The 22,335-nt window shown below is 36.2% G+C and overlaps 2 protein-coding genes across 2 annotated transcripts; both read left to right on the forward strand.

Moving 5' to 3' along the window:
• Positions 1 to 9,754: 9,754 nt before the first annotated feature.
• Positions 9,755 to 11,595, forward strand: LOC113330475. Its single transcript, XM_026577284.1, has 5 exons — positions 9,755 to 9,977; positions 10,427 to 10,680; positions 10,782 to 11,216; positions 11,303 to 11,396; positions 11,537 to 11,595. The coding sequence occupies exons 2-5, from the start codon at positions 10,678 to 10,680 to the stop codon at positions 11,593 to 11,595; spliced, it is 591 nt and encodes a 196-aa protein (XP_026433069.1). The 5' UTR covers positions 9,755 to 9,977; positions 10,427 to 10,677.
• A 170-nt stretch (positions 11,596 to 11,765) lies between these two features.
• LOC113330429 lies at positions 11,766 to 12,495 on the forward strand. Its single transcript, XM_026577242.1, has 2 exons — positions 11,766 to 11,839; positions 11,931 to 12,495. The coding sequence occupies exons 1-2, from the start codon at positions 11,780 to 11,782 to the stop codon at positions 12,330 to 12,332; spliced, it is 462 nt and encodes a 153-aa protein (XP_026433027.1). The 5' UTR covers positions 11,766 to 11,779; the 3' UTR covers positions 12,333 to 12,495.
• Positions 12,496 to 22,335: the final 9,840 nt, after the last annotated feature.

Here is a 22,335-nt window from a genome sequence, read left to right on the forward strand (position 1 = left end):
TATTTTTTTTTGAAATTCGCGGAAGAAGATTGAAGTAAAATCCTTGAAGATTCAGGTATTACCTCTAAACATATTTTGCAAGTTGTTTGTTTGATTTATGTTTTTATGAACTGATTTCCTTTTGAGGGTTATGTACTTGATATTCGTTGTTTTTGCAGTTGTAGAAGTGTTGAGTGTTGAGTTAGAGAATAAAGTTCTGTGAGTTTTGCTTGATATTTAGTAGAAATGATTTCCATTTCACTGTGGATCTGTGAGTTTTGGTTGTTATTATAAAGTGTTTGATATTTATTTTAAAGAATAAGGTTCATGAGTATGATAGAGGTGTTTAATCTTTAACATGTTCTTGCAGTTGTGAAGTGTTGAGCGCACTTGTTTTTTCTGCCAGTGTTTTAAAATGAATATTAATGCAATTCTGTGAGATGTTGCTTCTATGCACATCTTCATCAGGTCTTTCCCATGTTTTAGGTGGTTTTTAATTCATGTTAGTGAAACTAATGGTATATTCTTAATATGATTTTGTTTTTGAATCACATAGAAATTTAACTCTTTCTTAAACTTGGGTGTTTATCGGATTTCATTTTTAGTTGTAGAGCTATAAATTCATATTCATCATTGTTTCTCAAGGTTACAATCATAAATGTTGAATCTTTTAGTTTGTAATTGATGTAGAGACCATATATCTGGGTTTGTCTTGTTTTAGTAATGTATTAAAAAAGAACCCTTCTGTTGCAATTTTAGTTTCTGTTGGTGTTGATGCTTGTGTGAAGATTTTTAATTGTTGTGTTTGGTCCTTGATTAACATACTATGTCATTGATGATTTTTCAAATAGTAATTGTAGTAGTGGTAAAAACAGGGTCTTTTCAGACTCGTGAAGAAAACAATTTTTCTAGATTTAAATTAAACAGGCAAATAAATAAAATAGTTCAAACCTTTAGAGAAAATACCAAGACTAGGATTCCACCATTAACCAATTAAATAGTAAATTCTAAATAATATTCATGCAATTCTATCTTTAAAAATAATTCTAATATTTGCCTCAAATATATTTTTGAAGTAATAATTGTAATCACAAAGTATAAAACATCAAAAGTTTTTAAAACCCAGCATGCTTCATCAAAATAATTCACAACTATTCAATAAAAACTAATATTTTAAATTCAATTCCATGCAAATAATCAAATAATAATATTGCAAATAAATAATAAAATTAGAATTATACCAATCAATATGGACCAATGGCTTCCTCCGTCGTCTCGGCTAATGGGTTTAGCTCCTCATCCCAAAGACACACTCACAAGATGAATTCATGGCTAAAATAGGTGTTTTTATTGATGAATATAAGATGAAACAGAAATTTGCAACGCTGTAATGGTGTTACAGCGCCACTGTTACAAAGGTATGGTAATTTAAGACTGCTGTAAACGATAACTATCTACTGCTGTGAAACAACAACAGTGGTATGAAAATAAGTCTGCTGAAGAACGACTGACTCTGCGAGTCTGTTCTTCGTGTTCTTCAGAAGCTTTAATGGCAGCAGCAGCAGCAGCGTTGTCTCCTCTATAATTGCTTCTCCTAGGCTCTCATCGACTCTAAACTCTCTCCTAAAGGTTTCTAACCTTTCTTTGATGTAAACCAACACTTATATAGCCTTCAGATTCCCTAGAAACTCGATCAAATTCGAGAATAAATCTCTTATTCTTCACGTGCAGTTTGAACAATAATTCCATCTGTCGATCTTTGTATGCGTCTGTGAGCTATTCTATTGCTCCCAAAATCTTCTCTGACTTGAACTCAACTGTTTTGAAGTATATCCCACGCAAGAATCTCTCCCAAATCTTTCAAACCAATTCAAAACCCTAAACAGGGACCGTGTGCACTGTCTTGACTTTGTGTGGATTTTCTGACTTATCCAGCCCAATTAGATGGGTCTAATCGCTTCTAACAGGTCCCTTATGTCTTGTAGAGTCCGTGGGTACCAAATTTGCCCATTGAATCGCCTGCTAGGTCGCTCAAATCCTTGATCCAAAACTGTTGACGCTGCTGCCTTTTTTCCCGCCAAAATTTTCTTTTGAATTTGAGAAGTTGACCTCCCCTTATCTGTGGCTGGTCTCCCTTTAGCAGATGCCTGGAAATGGGTCACCCCTTAGTAATTAGGTTACCCCTTATCCAAAATCAAGGGTCCGTATAGCAAGTGTCCTCTGGGGCATTTTCCGCATTTTTTTTCGGGGTTCCTCCGGGGTATTTCTGGGATACTTCCGGTACACTTCTGAGGCGCTTCCGGTACGTTATCAACGGAGGTCCAAATGCCACATTTTTAGCCAAATTCGCCGCAAGAGATTATTTTCCAAAAACACCTACAAATACATAAAATAACCAAATAAGTACAATATCGAGTACTAACAATATATACAAATGAGCTATATTAGACACATAAATGCGTCTATCAAATACCCCCAAACTTATTATTTGCTAGTCCCGAGCAAATCAAAACTACAAAATAAAATCCTAACTCACTGTCGCAGGCATCGTCGATTGCATTTAGCGTATGCAATAAGCCTTTAAACCCCTAGGTGGCCCTAGTGGCCGAGTTATAGTCTCGGGAGGGCTTACCAGAGATATACCCACAAAACCTGTACTCCAGACCTTAGCTATCTACGCAGAACCTTGGAAGGCACTAAAGAATCTCCTTGGTTGGCATACTTATTGACTACAGGAAGAAGTACCCTGATGCGAAATTCCAATTGCTGTACACGAGTTTGCACTCAAGCATACTAAAATTCATATAAAGTGACAGAGCTCTACTCAGATAGTTGCACTATGGACATCATATTCGGAGTCAAACTAATCACATGGAAAGATTAAGAGATGGATATAAAAACATAGATGGTTTTGATGTTTACTAAGTGAACGGCGTTTCCCATATCTGTCTGAAGGCCTCCGCCAAAATGAACCTATCCTAATGGATTGAGATACTAGTCTGACTAATATCAATACACTGGCATATACAAGGGTACCAGTGGTCGATAACCTAACTCTAGGTCAACACAACTGGCATATACAAGGGTACCAGTGGTCGACTTTATTGAATTTATTCCTTTTGGTCAAATGGTCTGGTCTCAATTTCTTCTTTCTTTTTTTTTTTTTTTTTTTTTTTTTTTTTTTTTTTTTTTTTTTTTTTTTTCATCTCTTTTTCTTTTTCAACTTTTTTTTTTTTTTTTTTTTCATGGTATCTCAATCACTCTAATTCACCCTAGCATTGGTAACAACTTGAATCGTGGGCCCCACCTATCACTTAGAGAAACATAGTTTAAAAACAAAATAAAATAAAAATAGAAGTGAAAAGGACTCAACGAGATATGGTGAAACTATCATGTTATTTCTAACATCTGAGCTCTGTGCTTTTATGAATAGACTCTTTAGATGTTTCCATCTAATCAGATTGGTTCCTCAAACTCCTACAATCAAAATGCTTCCATCCACTTAGATTAGTTAGTGCAATCCTCAATAGGCATAAATTTCTAGGCTCTGGAGTTTATTTATTGCAACTAAAAGCTAACAAAAAGTGTTTCTTCCCCACCCCCAAACTTAAATCTTACATTGTCCTCAATGTTCTAAGGATGAAAATAAAAGCATGAACAAGGAGAAACTATTACCACTGGAGGGAAAAGAAATAAGGAAGGATATTACCGTATCACATGAACGCGGGAGCCTCCCAGTAAATGCTAAATTTATAGTCATTAGCTAGACATCAAATACCTCAAAAAGAATTTTCACCTTCCAAAGTCGTATACCAATAGTCGAAATAATTGTGGGTCCATAAGACCAAATAGAACTGCCACAAATAGGAGACAAATGCTCAAGATCAGAAAAATGAGCAGATAGAGCACAACCTGATCTAAAGTTTCTCGCAAGACAACTGGATTTATCTGAGGTGCCCACTTGGGCTTCATATGAGTGTCTCGGCAAACAGATTCATCCGAAAAACGGGTCTCTAACATTTGGATTTTCTCCTGGACATTATCAGGCGGATCAGGTTGTGGAGTCTGAATACACTCAAGCGATACCTCAGATGCACTAGGCTTGAGTCCCAAGTTAGGGACTTCTATTGGGGATAATTGACAATCTCTACCCCCAAACTTAGAATTTTGGGTGCCTCTACAATGACTAGTCACAATGTTCCTAATTTCTAGACCATCGGGTTCTTGAAAAAGGTCAATTGCTTTCTCTAAGTCATAATCAGGTGGTTCATCCTCAGCTTGCTTCATATCTTCTATGGTCCACTCTAAGGCTTCCTTATTTTCTTGAAGCACGGTCTCTGGACTACTTTCCTGATCACTATCCAAATCGGAGGCTATAATCACAGGGAAAGACTCGGGTGGGCCTAAAAATGTATAATTAGACTCCAACTCAGGAGGCTCTTTTAAATAAGGTATTAAGATAGACTCAGAAGCTAGTAATGGTTCGAACCTATCTTTCCATATATCAATATCTAACATAGGAACAGAATCCAACAGAGCATTTACTTGTTCAATGTTACTATCATCGTCGAAATCCAGGCTAAAATGGGATAAACAACTCTCCAATGTATTTTCCGGTACGATGTTTGGTAATGACTCCTGAACTAAGGTTCCTATCATGTTCACCTCTTCAATACATGTGCTATCTAGCTCAGAATGTAGCTTGTTTACATTAAAAATATTCAGCTCAATAGTCATATTACCAAAAGATAGATTCATAATACCATTTCGACAGTTTATGATCGCATTAGACGTAGCTAAGAATGGGCGACCTAAAATCACAGGTATTTGGTTCTCTGGGTCGGGGACAGGTTGGGTATCTAGGACCACGAAATCCACTGGATAAATAAACTTGTCGACCTCAATAAGAACATCCTCGATCACACCACGAGGGATTTTAACGGACCTATCAGCTAACTGGAGTGTTATCTGGGTAGGTTTCATCTCACCAAGTCCTAGCTTAAGGTACACATGGTATGGCAGTAAGTTCACACTGGCTCCTAAGTCAAGCAACGCTTTCTCAACACGGTACTTACCTATTGTACAAGAAATGGTAGGGGACCCTGGGTCTTTATACTTAGGAGTAGTGGTATTCTGAATAATAGAACTCACATGACTAGCTATGAAGGCTTTCTTCTGGACACTGAGCTTACGCTTTCGCGTACACAAGTCCTTAAGGAACTTGGCATAAGAGGGAATCTGCCTAATTGCATCTAATAATGGAAGGTTGATATTAACCTGCTTAAAAACCTCCAATATCATTAAAGTTGGACTCCCTCTTAGTCGGAACTAGCAGCTGGGGAAACGGGGCTCTGGGAACAAAGTGAGGCTCAACAGGACCCTCATTGGTCTCTTTGGAGACTCTATCAGTCTCCTCATTTTCTGGCTCAGCAGGGTGAACTACAGCATGTTCACTATCAGGCATGGCGACCTTGTTGTCAATTTCTTTCCACTTCTTAGGGTTGTGACAGCATTCACATGATTGTACGATTTCTCTCCTCTAGGGTTAGGATCAGTATGACTAGGGAACCTTCCATCCTCTCTCTCACTTATAAACTTAGCTATTTGTCCTACTTGAAGTTCTAACTTGGCAAGACTCTGGGAAGTATTCTTCAATTCCTGCCTAGTTTCTTGTTGAAAGCTCATGTGGTTCTTTGATAGCATGTCATGGTTACTTACTAACATAGTGATAGCTTCCTCTAAGGTAGAGATCTTTTTCTCGGAAGTGTTCTGAAACTGGGTTTGACCTGAAGAGTTCTTAAAACCAAAACCTGGGGGAGGCTGAGAATTGCTAGACTGGCCTTGATTCTGGCCCTTAGACCAAGAGAAATTAGGATGGTTTCTCCAACCAGGGTTGTAGGTTTCTGAGTATGGGTCAAACTTCTGACGGTTCTCAAACCTAGAGTTGTTATAGACAGCATGGGCTTGTTCTTCACTAACTTGACCTTCCCAAAATGAATTATCGGGCTCTATTCCACAACTAGAGACTTGAGAGGCTCTATTAGGTTCAACAAGGGGCCTATTTTTAGACTGACCCATTTCTAAAGCTTCTAACCTTCTGGACAAAGCAGCAAACTTAGCATCTGACGCAAAACTCGTATCTACCATATTGGTGCTACTTCTATTGACCAAGAGTCTTTTAGGGGGTTCAACACAAGATTCCCACTGTTGGGATTTTTCAGCGATAGCTCCTAAGAAGGTAAAAGCATCATCAGCATTTTTACTAGTGAACTCACCAGCGCACATAGACTCAACCATGGCTTTGGTCGAATAGTCTAAACCATCATAAATAATCTGTACAAGTTTCATATTATCAAATCCATGGTGAGGACACTGAGATAGGAGATCATTGAATCGCTCTAAAAACCTATAAAGAGACTCTCCCTCTTGTTGCACACTAGCACTAATTTTCTGCCTAACAGCTGCAGTTTTATGCTTAGGGTAGAATTTCATATAGAAGGCAGCGATAAGTTCCTGCCATGTTTCTATGGATTCAGACGGTAGGTTGTTTAGCCAGGTCTTGGCTTTATCTCTCAAGGAAAATGGAAACATCTTAAGTTTCAAGACTTCATCAGTAAGGTCTTTTATTCTAATTGTCCCACAGATTTCCTCAAAGTCCCTAATATGAAAATAAGGGTTCTCATCATCTTTTCCTAAGAATATAGGGATCATTTGAAGAATACTAGGTTTTATCTCAAAATTAGCCGTAGTGGCTGGCAATTTAATGCATGAAGCTCGGTTGGTCCTAGTTGGGAACATGTAATCTTTCAAAGTTGCCATCGCTGGCACACAGAAGTACTAGGGGTACTTTCCTCACAAAGAGACAGATTCTCAAAAGAAGTTTCCAAAAACAGGGCTCTCAAAAGAAGAATCTTCGAGCTCCCTGCTTAAATCAGAAGAACTACTAGGTTTTTCGCTAATCAATCGACCTAGAGTATCTCTTTTCCAAGCCCTAACAAAATCGGGCATACACTAAAAAGAATTCAAAAAGAAAAAAATCCTAACAGGAAGGTTCTAGCAATCACACAGCAGGCTGACTCGATTTACCACAGCAAACCTAAAGATTTCTAGCAAACAACAAGCATGATGGCTCCACTTAGATTGTTTCTAGACCAGCTTCTAATCCTTCGAAAGGGAATTCGTTACAATTTGAGCAAACCCCTCTGGAATCACGAGTTAAGCAAGTTGAATCGAGGCGAGAGGGAAGCTCAGAGGAGCTTTGATACCCAAAACCTCACCGATCCAATGCGGCGCAGTCACGCATTCAACTCGCAGAAACCGTCAAGAACTTCGAGGTGTGCTTAAAAGAGTAACCAATATTTTTCGAATGATTGTCCTGTTAAGCTCGATACCCTATAGGTCTCTTTCTAGTCCAAATTTTAGGCTTAGGTTCGCTTTAGGTTTCGTTTTCCTAAGGCGGGCAGAAGAGGGAGCGGTGATGAAATCCGAACCCTTATCTTATATGGTCCAGTCCTTGCCCTTTACTAGGAATTTAAAAACAGTCCATATTCAAGTCCTCAGCATATATTCACCTTAAGGAGTCCAGTAACCCGCTTGCAGGAGATTCGCGGGTGTTTAGAATTTTACCTCCCGTACCAGACGGGCGAAGAACCGCTAAAGTCGACTCGGGCCACGACTCCTATGCCGTGTGCGAACCCGAGGGGCCGAGACGATATCGTAATCGTCGTCCTTCCCTGCAAACAGTTTATATTTAAGGGTACCCTTCCGTAGGGTTTAAAAATAAAAATAAAAATGTCCCAAAATTAATGTCCAAAGTCCATAAAAAAAAATACAAAAGAAAAGAAAGTCTGAAAAAAAAAAATTACAAAAATAAAAATGTCTCTCTTTTTATCAAAAAATAAAAAAAATTCTTCTTCTTTCGTTCCTATAGCTTTGCTTTTCGCTCCCAAACTTTAAGTAAATCACCACAAGCTTTGGAAAAATTGTCTTTCGCTCCAATCTTCAAAAATCTGCAAGGAAACAAGAAAAACCCAAAAAACGTAAAGAAGAACAAAAATAAATAAAAAAAATCTAAAAAAAATGCTAACTAAACACAGGTCCGCGTCGGCGGCGCCAAAAATTTTATGATTTTTCAAATAGTAATTGTAGTAGTGGTAAAAACAGGGTCTTTTCAGACTTGTGAAGAAAACAATTTTTCTAGATTTAAATTAAACAGGCAAATAAATAAAATAGTTCAAACCTTTAGAGAAAATACCAAGACTAGGATTCCACCATTAACCAATTAAATAGTAAATTCTAAATAATATTCATGCAATTCTATCTTTAAAAATAATTCTAATATTTGCCTCAAATATATTTTTGAAGTAATAATTATAATCACAAAGTATAAAACATCAAAAGTTTTTAAAACCCAGCATGCTTCATCAAAATAATTCACAACTATTCAATAAAAACTAATATTTTAAATTCAATTCCATGCAAATAATCAAATAATAATATTGCAAATAAATAATAAAATTAGAATTATACCAATCAATATGGACCAATGGCTTCCTCCGTCGTCTCGGCTAATGGGTTTAGCTCCTCATCCCAAAGACACACTCACAAGATGAATTCATGGCTAAAATAGGTGTCTTTATTGATGAATATAAGATGAAACAGAAATTTGCAACGCTGTAATGGTGTTACAGCGCCACTGTTACAAAGGGGTATGGTAATTTAAGACTGCTGTAAACGATAACTATCTACTGCTGTGAAACAACAACAGTGGTCTGAAAATAAGTCTGCTGAAGAACGACTGACTCTGCGAGTCTGTTCTTCGTGTTCTTCAGAAGCTTTAATGGCAGCAGCAGCAGCAGCGTTGTCTCCTCTATAATTGCTTCTCCTAGGCTCTCATCGACTCTAAACTCTCTCCTAAAGGTTTCTAACCTTTCTTTGATGTAAACCAACACTTATATAGCCTTCAGATTCCCTAGAAACTCGATCAAATTCGAGAATAAATCTCTTATTCTTCACGTGCAGTTTGAACAATAATTCCATCTGTCGATCTTTGTATGCGTCTGTGAGCTATTCTATTGCTCCCAAAATATTCTCTGACTTGAACTCAACTGTTTTGAAGTATATCCCACGCAAGAATCTCTCCCAAATCTTTCAAACCAATTCAAAACCCTAAACAGGGACCGTGTGCACTGTCTTGACTTTGTGTGGATTTTCTGACTTATCCAGCCCAATTAGATGGGTCTAATCGCTTCTAACATGTCCCTTATGTCTTGTAGAGTCCGTGGGTACCAAATTTGCCCATTGAATCGCCTGCTAGGTCGCTCAAATCCTTGATCCAAAACTGTTGACGCTGCTGCCTTTTTTTCCCGCCAAAATTTTCTTTTGAATTTGAGAAGTTGACCTCCCCTTATCTGTGGCTGGTCTCCCTTTACCAGATGCCTGGAAATGGGTCACCCCTTAGTAATTAGGTTACCCCTTATTCAAAATCAAGGGTCCGTATAGCAAGTGTCCTCTGGGGCATTTTCCGCATTTTTTTTCGGGGTTCCTCCGGGGTATTTCTGGGATACTTCCGGTACACTTCTGAGGCGCTTCCGGTACGTTATCAACGGAGGTCCAAATGCCACATTTTTAGCCAAATTCGCCGCAAGAGATTATTTTCCAAAAACACCTACAAATACATAAAATAACCAAATAAGTACAATATCGAGTACTAACAATATATACAAATGAGCTATATTAGACACATAAATGCGTCTATCAGTCATGTTGTTGTAGAATGGTGCCAGTAGGGGAGAAAGGTTGGGTGAATGAAGAAGATAGGTTTGGTGATGTCTATAGAAAAGGGGTGTCTGATTTTATCGATTTTGACTGAGTGAAGGTGGAAAGCAAGAGTCTTGGGTGTAAAGTCTGCCTAGATTCAAACCTGGTGGTGGTAAACTTGAACTCAAGAGAATAGACAAATACATCGATGAACCTGCTATAATGGATTTTGAGGCCAAGTAAGTTTTTTATTCTCAAGATTTGAAGAATCCTGATTGGTCCGTTGTGATTCACTCACCAATGGCATGACAAGACATGTGGACGATAAAGCCTGATTTCGAAGAAATTCAATCTGTAACTGTGGATGAGCCCAACTTGGCTGTGTTATTGGTTCAACGGGTGTAATTTTCTTCTGATGGTGTTGTAGGAAAATTAGTCTTTGTGTTTTGGCTCATTTTAGAACAACCTGTTAACCAAATTAAGTTTTACTTTATGTTTCATTCTTTGAATATGGTCTGTTGGTATTGATCTATAGCTTAATGTAGAGAAGTTTAATATATTTTTGAATGTGGTTGTGCTGGCATGTATTGTTTACTGTGACTAATATGAGCAGTTTACTATTTGAATGGGTTGTTGTATTACTTGATTGTGTTATCATTTAACTGAAATTTCACTTTTTCTTTTGCAGTAGGATGGCCTCCAATCGAAGCAGTTCTGGTCCGTCTATATCAGCTACCACATCATCGCAGCAAAATGTATCTTGCTCGTCTGCAAAACCGAAGCTGATTGTTGAAGTCAATATTGATGGCAAGATCGAAGGAGATGCGGCAGCGAGATTCTCTACTAGGCTAGGAGAGCTCATAAGGACTCATATTCCTATATCATACAAGGAGTGGAGGTTGGCCCCTGTCAATTTTAAAGACGACGTGGAATGCTTTGATGGTATTATTACTAACTTATATTTCTTTTCTTGTATTAATATGTTATATGTGTAGGTCAAATTAGATCCTATTGCTGATTATCGATCTTAATGTGTATATTAGGGTGAATTTTCATTGACTGTTGACCCAGCAGTCTGCCGTGAAATCATTGAAGTGTCATTTCCACCGTATTATAGGAGATTCAAATACGAGTTAAGGAAGGCATTAAAACGGATAGTAAAAGCTCTTAGACAAGCAGAAAAAGCATCTCTTAGAGTTGAACAAGCAATAAAGGAGGGAGTTGAAATACCTGAGGCTGAGGAGGAAGATGAAGATGAAGCACTTCCAGAACTCACTCCAGAAATTTGGGAAAGTGTAAGAGAAGATGTTCCACCTAGGATTAATGGGATTAATCCAAATATCTGGAAGGAATTTGTTGATATGGAGAAAAATCCTGAAAAGATAGCAAAGAATAAGGTGAATGCAGAGAGCAAAGCAAAGAACACTATCCACCATACACTTGGGAGGTGCACATACCACAACAAGAAGCATAAGTTAGTAAGTATTCATGTTCCTGATCTTCTTTTTGATCTTCAGATACTAGTAACAACCTGTTAACCAACCATTTATGTTTGTATTTGTAGGATGAAATGAGCGAAAAAGTGGTACTACCGTCGACTACAGAGAAATGGTTATACGGACATTTAAGACGTGATGGGACTGTCCATCCCAGTGCATGTAAGTTATATATATTTGTAACAAGTAACTTTTATATATTGCAACTACATTTTTTCTACCAGCACCTATTATTTTGGGTCTTTCTAATCTCATTGGTAAATGGTACTTACTGCAGCTATATTTTTTCATTTTAAATGCAGGGCAAAGTATCAGGGGCTCTAGAGAGGAACAAAAGGAAAGGAGATCATTCAAGTTCTAGTAATGTGGTTTCAGCTGAACTAGAGGAGGTGTTTGGAAGAAAACGAAGTGGTGGGATTCGTGGCTACTCATCCCATATGTCGAAGAAGCAAGTTGGAATGGCAGCAATTTCACATTATGCCCTTCAACAAAGAGATAATGAGAATGCGCTTAAACTAAACAAAACTGAAGCCGATGTGTGGTTTATGGGCGGTAAATTGATTGGTATTGAAGGTGAATTGGGTTCCTTGGGAAGCGCAGTGAAGGTAAGTTTTAAGTTCTGACTTGTCGTAATATAGGCAATATGTTCAGGTTTAATAGTTAATAGACAATGATTTTATCTATTCTTGTTCTTAGGAGATGTTGAACTGCATGAAACGCAAGACGCCTACATCATCATCTCGCGTAGGCACTCCCAACCCAGAGAAAGGGTTCAATTCTCACTTAGGTAATCAACTTGATCAAAGCTTGGATCATGCCGACAGTGTAACCAATGAACCTCCTTCCTTGGATGTTCAACTACTAGACAATAGAAGAAGAGTTGTTGCATCAGGATGTATTGTTGCTGGCGATTATGTTCATTGTAGAAATGTGAAGCCAACAGAGAAGAGGGTCTATGTCGAGGAAGTTCATAATCAGTCTGCGTTAGTATGGGATGGTCCACAAGGAGATGACGTTAACTTTTTGAAGGATCTGGAACTACCTACTTTTCTAATCTGGTCTGAGGATAGTTTGCGGTTCGTGCCGGTCAAGGTGTAATATCTTCCTAGTTTGTGATCTTTTTGTGTTCTTTTGCGCAACGATGATAGGTTCAACACAAGCATAGAAACTAGTTGGCATTGAGCATTAGTATATTCTAGTTTTTTGGTCTTTTTTTTGTTATTTCAGCCTTAGCTGAGATCTTTTGCGAAGCAAGGACAGGTTCGACACTAGCACATGGAAAATTCAACTTGTTGCATCTAATAATTTGCTTGTTAGTGTTCTTTTTTGTTATTCCAGCCTTAGTAGTGTTGTCTAGTAAAGTGAGTTTAGGTTTTTTTTTTTGGTCTGTAAATGCCTATATTTACCTAATATAATGATGTTATTAATTTAGTGCTCACCAAAACCTTTTTAACTCCACAAATGCTTGCATTGCCGGTCCCAAGCCCGGATAAAGGAGGAGGGAGAGTGATTGATTTATACTCTGAGTATCAACTATTAATCTTGTATCCTTTTTTATCTTCAGCTGGTTGGTGGACATGAAAGAGATCTACCCATACATGGTACTTTTCAGGTCCAATTTTATCCTATACAAGTGTACAACCAGGACATAATGATCTCCCACAAGTAAGTCGAAATTTTCCACTTACTACCATATAAATGAATTCATGATCATATGAGAGGTAGACCATATATGATAGAGGCGGGAAATAGACATATGAGAATTGGTTTAAATAGTAGGTATAACAATATAAGACTGAATGACTTGGGAACCACCATTATCTTGTGCATTTATGTAATTGGGTATTGTTGTAACTGCACATAGCTACTGGATATGGATTTTTGTATCTTTTCAACAGATTTTGCCATTTATATCCATTTGGTCTATAGGGTTTCTGATATTCATTATGATGATTCTCAAACTTGTGTTTTGATTTGCTTGTTTGAACTGCAGTTGAGGCCAAAGAAAAATAACAAGTAGATGCAATCCTGAAATATTGGTGGGTGCAGAGCCGGAGAATTTGTTTTCTAGCATCTTAATTGGTACTTTTACTTCCAAACAATTAAAATTGTGTGTTTTACTCAAGAACATCTTATTTGAAATTTGTGTAACAGGTCTGATTTTGGAATCTGTTACTGGTCTTTCAAGCCAGGTAAAATTCTTGAAATAAGCTATTCATCTATGATGTTCTTGATAAGGATCCTGATTAGGAAATTTCTTTGTTTGTAGGCGTAAAAGCTAAGCCTTAGAAGCAACCCAAGGCACAACAGAAAGTATATGATGAGGTATAACTATATACTTTTTTTTTCTTGAAGTTAGTACAGTAATTGTTTTAAGTACAATAATTTTTTTAGAAGCTTGACCATTCTGTTACCACTTACCATTGATTAAGCAACCCATCCACATATAAATAATCCATTCGATGCGCTTTAACCACTGAAACTCGAAATATTTAAATATGAATACAGATTTTAACATACCTATTTCACATCATTGGGTATATCTTTCTTGTGTGTTTCCACAACTGAAAACTGTATATAGTACCAGGTACCTAACATGTTTCATTCATCCTGTTGTCTCTCTTTGTAGACTGACTTGGAAAATCTTCAGAAGACGAAAAGGGAAGATTTATGTTAGGTGGTGTTGGACTAAAGAAAAGTGGAAAGATCAGAACAAGATACTTCAGTAAAGGTATATGTCTGCAAATTGTGCCCATTTGATCTGTCATGTTTTAGTTCTGGTCCTTTGGTATGTAAACTAACTCCTATAGATGTTCCATTTACATCAGGTGCCACAATAAGGAAATCAAGAAGACAGTTGGATAAGCATAATATGATTTGAGTGAACAAGTTGTAGGTAATTTCTTATTTCTCAAGTTCTTGTAGAAAATCTATCCACTGCCTATGCACGCATGATGAGGTCCGGTGACATTGATTGAACAAGAAACCCAAAACATGCTCAATTTTGATCCCAAATTGTAGAGACAGACTTGTTATCTATAGTTTATTTTGTTAAATTTCAGTCATCTTACATCTGTATTTGTATCGATTGATTGTATGGATGGATCCATATGTAATGCTGCAATTCCATATGTGATATAATAGAATGGATTGAATAGTGGTTTCATATATGATTTGGAATGGAGTGGCTAGATACCTGTATTCTGGTGCAGGAAACCAAATGTGCAGGTGCAGGAAATTTTGAAATAATTTCTTTTTTAAATTGGATTTTAATTTGAGACGTATATAAGAGTCACTCAATTTGTTTTTGCGTCGCTTAAAATGGAAATTTGGTTCACTTACCAAACTGTGTGTAAACATTTATGAGACACATACAAACGTCTCAAATTTTAATTAAGAGACGTTTATAAGCGTCTTTAAACTCATCTCAAAGCATTACCTACGCCAAAATTGAGACATTTGTATGTGTCTCAAAAAATCATGGAAACATTTATGTATGTCTCAAAACCGTCGATTTGGTGTAGTGAGGTCCTCCCTCACTTCGCTCGGTCGGCCCAACTAAATATTTTGATTTTTCTAAAAAGATCAAACTCATAAACATCATCAACTATTCTGAAAACAAACAATAAAAATAGATTACACGACCTCCCATCGCCGCAACCTATTGATTACATACAAAACAAACAATAAAAATAAATCATACAATAAAATCTTAGATTGCAAGTAACCTAAAAAAGGGAAGAAAAACACGGGGAAAAAAAGCAACGTGCGAACAATGAGGTTTGGCTTTCACTTGATTTACTTGTATAGAGAGTCACCAAACCTGAATTTCGGAATCACTTTTATTAAGAAACAAAATCAATCAATATCTTTTAGGAGGAGAATCAGGAAAATTATTCTCATAATAATTTATTAGCAATATATTAATATTAATTAAAGAATTTTTGATAATATTAGTAGCAACAAGTTGATGGTAGTAGTATTAAAGGAATTACACGTGTATTGATATTTTTTTCCCCAAATGATCGTGTGTATATTAAAGGATTTATTTTACTATAATTGAAAAATTTAGGCATATCATAATTAAGATTTTTTTCTTTTTTGATTAAGATGATATTAATATTAATTTCAGATATTAGTTAATATACTCCCTCCGTCCCTAATTAGATGAGCTATTTGGTTCTTAGTTTTGTCCAACAATAGATGAGCTATTTCACTAATCAAGGGGGTATTTCTAAAACTATCATTTTAATTGATTATTGTTACTATATGAAATATGTATAATTTGATAGTCATGTTTATATTCGTTGCATAGGGTGTTTTAAAATGCTTTTCAACGATATAAAGTTTGTAAAAAACCGTGGTATAGTTTAAGACATAAATCGTTTCTAAATTTTACTATTATTGCCCATAAGAGTATAATTGTAAAAAATACTTAAATATACTCCACTTTCCTCCTTGCTTTAAAATTTGTGCAAACTACAAATAGCTCATCTAATTAGGGACGGAGGGAGTAGTAATGTTTAGATGTTGGATTTTAACTCAAAATACACGAAACATAAATATATATATATGATTTCTTTAGATACACGGAATACGAATATTAATTTCGGATAGGGGATTTTGTGTTTCACCTCAAAATAAATGGTTATTTTGCATTACCCCTTTTTAAATTGATAATAGGTGTGAAACCCCCTTTCAGTTAGCTTTACCGTGACTGCTCAGTTAACTGTGTATGTGCTGTACGCGGGTGTGTCATAAATACAAAATGAAATCGTAAAACCCTAAACATGGTGCAATCTAGACCAAAAAAGACTGGTCGTCGTTCTCCCCATCCTCTTCTTTACCTCCACAGCTCCACCCATGGAATCAAATTTAATTTTAAGTAAAACCCATCACTTCCATTCTTTAATCCATCAAATCCCAATTTCATAGGTGCTAAGAACCCTCAAGACCTGTTGCCGGTGGAAGAAGCTTGCCTGTTGCCGGTGGAAGAAGCTTGATTCTGAAATATAGAAATTTCAATTCTATTTGCGATATATATTTCATGGTCGAGATACATAAGGGGCCAAAATTTCAAACCCTCAAGCACAGATCATTTGCTGGTGCACGGTGGTGCTCCTTAATTTTTGTTTACCTATTTACATGTATTCTTTTTACCGATCTTTCACCGAATCTTCAATTCCGGATGGGAGTAAGATGATAGCAGACACATAACCGTCTTACAGTTTCGGGGTGTCTTAGGCGAGCTTCAATTTTGGGACCTTTTTATGTGATAGTTAGCCAAAAACGAAGCAATTTTTTTAGTTTTGGAGATAAGTTAGCATACTACTAAAAACGATAGTTTAGATTGAGCTCGGCGGCCGAAGGCCGGCGATTTTTCTTTTTACAGTTTTTTAGGTTAGATTTTGGGTATACTTCCAATTTGGCATAAAAACATTGAAAATTGATAACCAACAGGTAATAAGAGTGCTATTAGTTGTTAAAGAACTATTTGTAACAATTATAATTGTTACAACTGTCTGTTATATTTGTAAATGTACAAAATCATTTACCAACACCTATGAATGTTAGTAATTCACTTGTAAACAATTTTTTTTTGGGCCCAACAATTTGGGGCCCTAGACGACCACCTAGCTCGCCTGCACCCTAAGACGGCCCTGAGCAGACAGGTTAAGAAAATGAAGCGTAGAAACAAAAGAAAAGTTTAGGTCATGGTTTTGGAGCTAGAATAGTTTGAAATAGGGTGATTTTATTTTGCTTTAATTTCTGATGGTGATTTTTCTTTAGCATGGAGCGAGTGAAATAATGATTGGATAAATAAGTTGTTTAATGTTTGATTTCTACACGATTTCTGATATAAGATGGTGGGAGAAAATGTAGATTTCAAGAGAAGAGGAAAGGGGTGGGAAATGCTTTATTTGGGTAGTGTGGTGGTCTCTAATGGTGGTGGTTATTTACGGGAGAAAAAAGATAGAGAAGAAGGAAGGTCGAAAGATGCACACGTGAAATGGACGTGCTATGTTAACTGGGAGATAAGGACAGTCATAACGTAACGGAAAGGGGGTTTCACAAATTATTACTCCATTCCTCTGTTTCTAAAAAATAAGTTTGTTTGGTTTTCACAAAAATTAAGAAAATCAATCATTGTAGCCATTTTTTCATGTTTTCTTCTAATGTATCCTTCGTCCCTACTCATTTGATATAAGAGAAAGATGAGAGAGAAATGGTCCCTTTTTTATATTAAGAGAGAAAAGGGAGAGAAAAATGATCCCTGTATGGGTATACTAGTAAAATCATAACATTTGACTTTCTGCATATAGAAACAAGCCTATTTTTTTTGACATACCCAAATAAAGAAACAAGCCTATTTTTTAAAAAATGAGTAATTAGAAAGGGGGTAATGCAAAATAGGTATTTTTTTTAGGGGGAAAATGCAAAATCCCCCGTTCGGATATTAATTGGTATAATCATTTTTAGATATTTTACCCTACAAAGAATCCAAAAATATAAATTGATTTTTTCACCCCATATATATGTTTACTCAATTTTTTGGATCATATAATAATTATCCAAAATTAATATAGCATTTTTTTAATTTTTTTTTTTGGAAATACTCAAAATTAATATAGTAATTTTTAGATTTTTTTACAATACAGTATAGTCGATCCACAAAATATAAATTTGTTTTTATTATTCCATAAACATGCTTGGATTTTCTGTATTTTTATCATAAATTTTCGAAATTAATAAAATATAGTTTTTATATTTTTTGGATTTTTATCATTAATACTCGTAATTAATATAGTCATTTTTAGATTTTTTTTACCTTACAAACGATCGAAATATCATAAATATTTTACCCGATAAATATGTAACCTAATTCCTAACCAATTTTCTATGTCTGCAAGAGATTCCATCTTGTGGCAGTGCAATCGTGTTAAGCATGCTCAAGACTATTTATTGGTTGTACCCATCAGTGGACTCAATCAGTGCCTTGGGCCGAGACAGTTCAGAGTTGTGCTTTGTTATCGTCTTGGCATCCCACTTTTTGTTGACAATGGTTTATGCCCAAGTTGTAACAAATCTATGGACATTTTTGGAGATCACGCGCTTCATTGTGCTAAGGATATAGGCCCTAAGTTTCGACATGATCTTGTTCGTGGTATAATCGCTAACATTTGTTACAAAGCCGGTGTGCCTGCGTGTAAGGAAGTTTCTCTTGGTTTTCTGATGGATGATGACAAAGATTTGAAACGTGCTGATATTCTTGTACTCAACTGGGAAAATGGACAAGATGTTTGTATGGATGTCACCGGTGTCTCGCCCTTCACTGGGGAAGGAATTCGCTCATTCGTCCCTGGAAAAGCTATATCTAGTGCGGTTTCACTTAAACAAACTAAATACTTGCACAAGTGTGTTTCACATGATATGGTTTGGGAGTTTTAGCTTTCTCTACCTTAGGGGAACTTGGTGAGGATACTTTGTGTTTTTTCAAGCGTCTAAAAAATTGTTTAGTTAGTAACGAAGCTAGTAGCGGTTTTGGTAGCTTTATTTTTCATAAATTGGGCATTGTTATTCAAAAAAGTATTGGCGCCAGCTTGTTGCTAGGTTGCCCACAAAAAACTTTATTTGAGTATTTTCATTATAAATTTGGATAGTTTTGTTTCTAAAAAATTAATACGATATAAAAAAAAAATATAAGTTTACTGGATTATATTTAATCATGAGTACTTACTTCCACATTTGGTTCCATGGGGAACATCCTTGCCACAAAACTGAGCAACATAAAGCACTTTCCTTATTTTAACAAGTTTCTCAATCTCTTGAGTAACTTGTCTTGTCGACAGACACAAAAAATATCAACCTTCCGAACAACATCACAACATCCTCGAGATGGTCGTATCTTTGGTCCCATCTTCAAAACATATTGAGCACACCGGCCATTCAGTCCCCGGAGATCACCTTCACATCCATCAGCTGAAACTCCATCATTGCTGGTAGCAGCTAATACTACAACTACCAAGACTGCAAATCCAAGAAACCGAACCTTTGGATACCATATTCTTTCTCTTACTGGATTACATGATAAATGATTTTTTACCCCGTAAATATGTAACCTAATATAAGTTTACTCGTTTTTCTTTATCATAAATATCCGAAATTAATATAGTAGTTTTATTAATTTTATGATTTTTTATCATAAATACGCGAAATTAATATAGTAATTTCTTTAGAAAAATTCGATGGTCATGATTTTAAAAAAAAAATCAAGTAAACTCAATGCAATAATTTTAGGTCGTCGAATCAAAGATCTTGGCCATCCAGCGGTTAAACATATTAAATAATGAGGGTCGTCCGTCAGGTGTGTACCAACCGCCTACCTAATCTACACCGCACATTGTTAGATCAACGCACTATATTTCACAAAATTTCATTGGACGAATACGAATAGTGTTTCTCCGAGCCAATGAGAACACGCGGTTACGTTCACCATCCAATAGGATGGAGGGTAAGCTCCACCAATGCTACTTTTATTCTGGAGTGAGAAATGGGGTTGAGTTTTTAGGTTGTTGATTATCTATACAAAATTCCAATATGGAGTTCAAGTAAGATCTATGAACATTATCATGAAAAGGATATGAATGGTATTGCCATATGCCAATAATTCAAGTTTTACCGACATATTTCTTCTTCTTTTTTCCTTTTTCTTTTTTTTCATCCCTTGTTATCAAGCTAATTAATTCATTCATATTAAAACTTGTTTACATGATATCTTTCACGAGCAAGTACAGTAAATGACAAGAAACTCAATAACCTAATATAATGAATGATACATTAAGTAAATCGAGAACACAAAGATCCAGATACCGTGAAAATCTTATCAAATTTGTAAAGACCCTTAAGCTCGTCAATGCTATTTGACTGGGTTAGCGATAGTCAAGAGACGTTTTAGTCGATAATGACTCGATTAGTTAACACGAACGTTAATTAATAGAAATTAATCTAACAACGATTTAGATACGAAACTAGTATCTTTAGATAGATCTCGAAAAGTTACGCGAAATGGACTACTCGAACGTGTCATTCGGATATCGGACGGAGAAGATATCATCAGTATTGTTTGAAGGGGAAAATAGTCATTTTGCGGTTAGCCGCCTTGGCAGCGTTTATCCAATCTTGGGTGCCTCAGTATTGTGGTTGGTCTTATCTCAACCGAGAAGATAAAACTCAATTCTCTTTTATTTTCTTCTTCATTCTTATATTCTCTTATTTTTCTTTCTTTTTCTTCTTTACTCCTTCTTCTTCTTCTTCTTCTTTTGTTCTTCACCTCTGGTGAATCCTTGTGAGATTTCTGAGGTTGTGAGGTCGAGATAATTAGACAAGAGTCATGGGTTGTTGCTGGAGGTGGTGTTGTTCTTGTCTGGACGAAGGGAGAAGAGGAAGTATTAAATCAGATAAGATATGAGTTAGGGTTTATAAAGCTGATTGATGTTACGAAGATTTAGAAGATGAATTAAGGAGATATTGTTGATGAAGAATCGTAGGTAGAGGTTTAATTGAAGTTCTGAAGTTGTTTTAGAGAAGAATCAAATAATTAGGAAGAACAACTCAGGGAAGCTGTAGATGATGAAATTGATAATTTATAAGATTGATTTGAGATGGGTTTTAACAGCTTGAGTGAATTAGGGTTCGAATGAAGAGTAATTAGAAATTGAAGAAGTCAGGGTTCTTAAGTTGGGATCGATTTAAGCTCATGACTGAAGTTGTTAACAAAGTGAGGGTTTGATTGTGTTAGTAAGAAGGTGATAAAGATTAGGAGTCTGAAATCGAGAAAAGAGAAGTAGAATTAAGAACCAGTAGATGGTGGTGGTGTCAATTCAGGTGTTGATTCAGATTCTGGAGGAATGGCAATTTAAGGTTTCTCCTATTTTGATTATGATTTTATGTAATCGAGTTTGGAATGATGGTTTCTAAAATAGGTTTTGCTTAGATTGAAGTTGAAAGTTATGCAGTGGGTGATTCTGTAGTTGCAGGTGTTGTTGGAATGGAGATTGTAGTTTAGGTTTATGTTGATGTTTAAGGATTTGATGGCTTACTTTTGAGATGGTTGGAGTACTGACAGATGCATGGAATAATTATGGTTGTAGTTCAGGTTAAATTACAGGGGTCATGATGGTGAAGGTCTGGAAATGTAGGTATTGGAGTAAACTTAATTGCAGGTGAAGATGAAGATGGTTGTAATCGAGTGTTCTAGAGTCGCAGTTACAGACTTAGTATTGGGGGATTTGAATCACAAGGGGTTGTTAATGATGGTGATAATTGCTGAGATGGAGATGCAATTGGTGTTAGCTTGTGAGATGATGAAGTTGCAGATTGTGCAGGCATTAATGAAATGAATATGTTGGTTGAACCGCAGATAAATTGTTGTGAGTATTGTAGTTAGTGAATATGAGATGGAGATGGTAATATGATTGATTGTAGTGGTAGTGTTGTAATGGGAATACAGATGATGCAAGTGAATCTTTAGATTAATGTTAGAAGGTTACAGATAATGTTTTGGGTGAATACAATGGTTATCTGGACTGAAGTTACAATTGTAGATGGGTTGTAGGATTAGTTAGTGCATCAAGTGCAGGCTTGCAACTACTGCAATTGTAGGTAATCAAAGTTGTTATTTGTAAATGATTTATGAAGTTTAAGTTAAGGATATGTATTGTTGGATCGATTAATTGTTAGAACTGATTTGAGATGGATATTGATATGGTTAGAAAAGATATGGAATGAAGTCTGTAGTAGAGTTTTGGTCTGTCTGACTGAGCTTATTCAGTCTGACTCGGTTTGTTCTTAGCTGACTCAATTGTCTGACTGAGTTGAGATAACTCAGTAAACCTTGATTCAACTCATTGAGTTGACTGACTTGACCTTGTATCCTTTGACTTTGACCTGACTTTGGACGTTGACTCCCTCTGACCAAACATTGACCGTTAGTGACTTTTAGGGGATCAGATAGACCATGCCTTAGTTTAAGGGGCTGACTTAGTGGACTTGGGATTTTGGCCAGAATTCTCAATTAAGTGTATTGGACACTTATGGTCCG

Source organism: Papaver somniferum, unplaced genomic scaffold, assembly GCF_003573695.1.
Source record: "Papaver somniferum cultivar HN1 unplaced genomic scaffold, ASM357369v1 unplaced-scaffold_118, whole genome shotgun sequence".
NCBI lineage: Eukaryota > Viridiplantae > Streptophyta > Magnoliopsida > Ranunculales > Papaveraceae > Papaver > Papaver somniferum.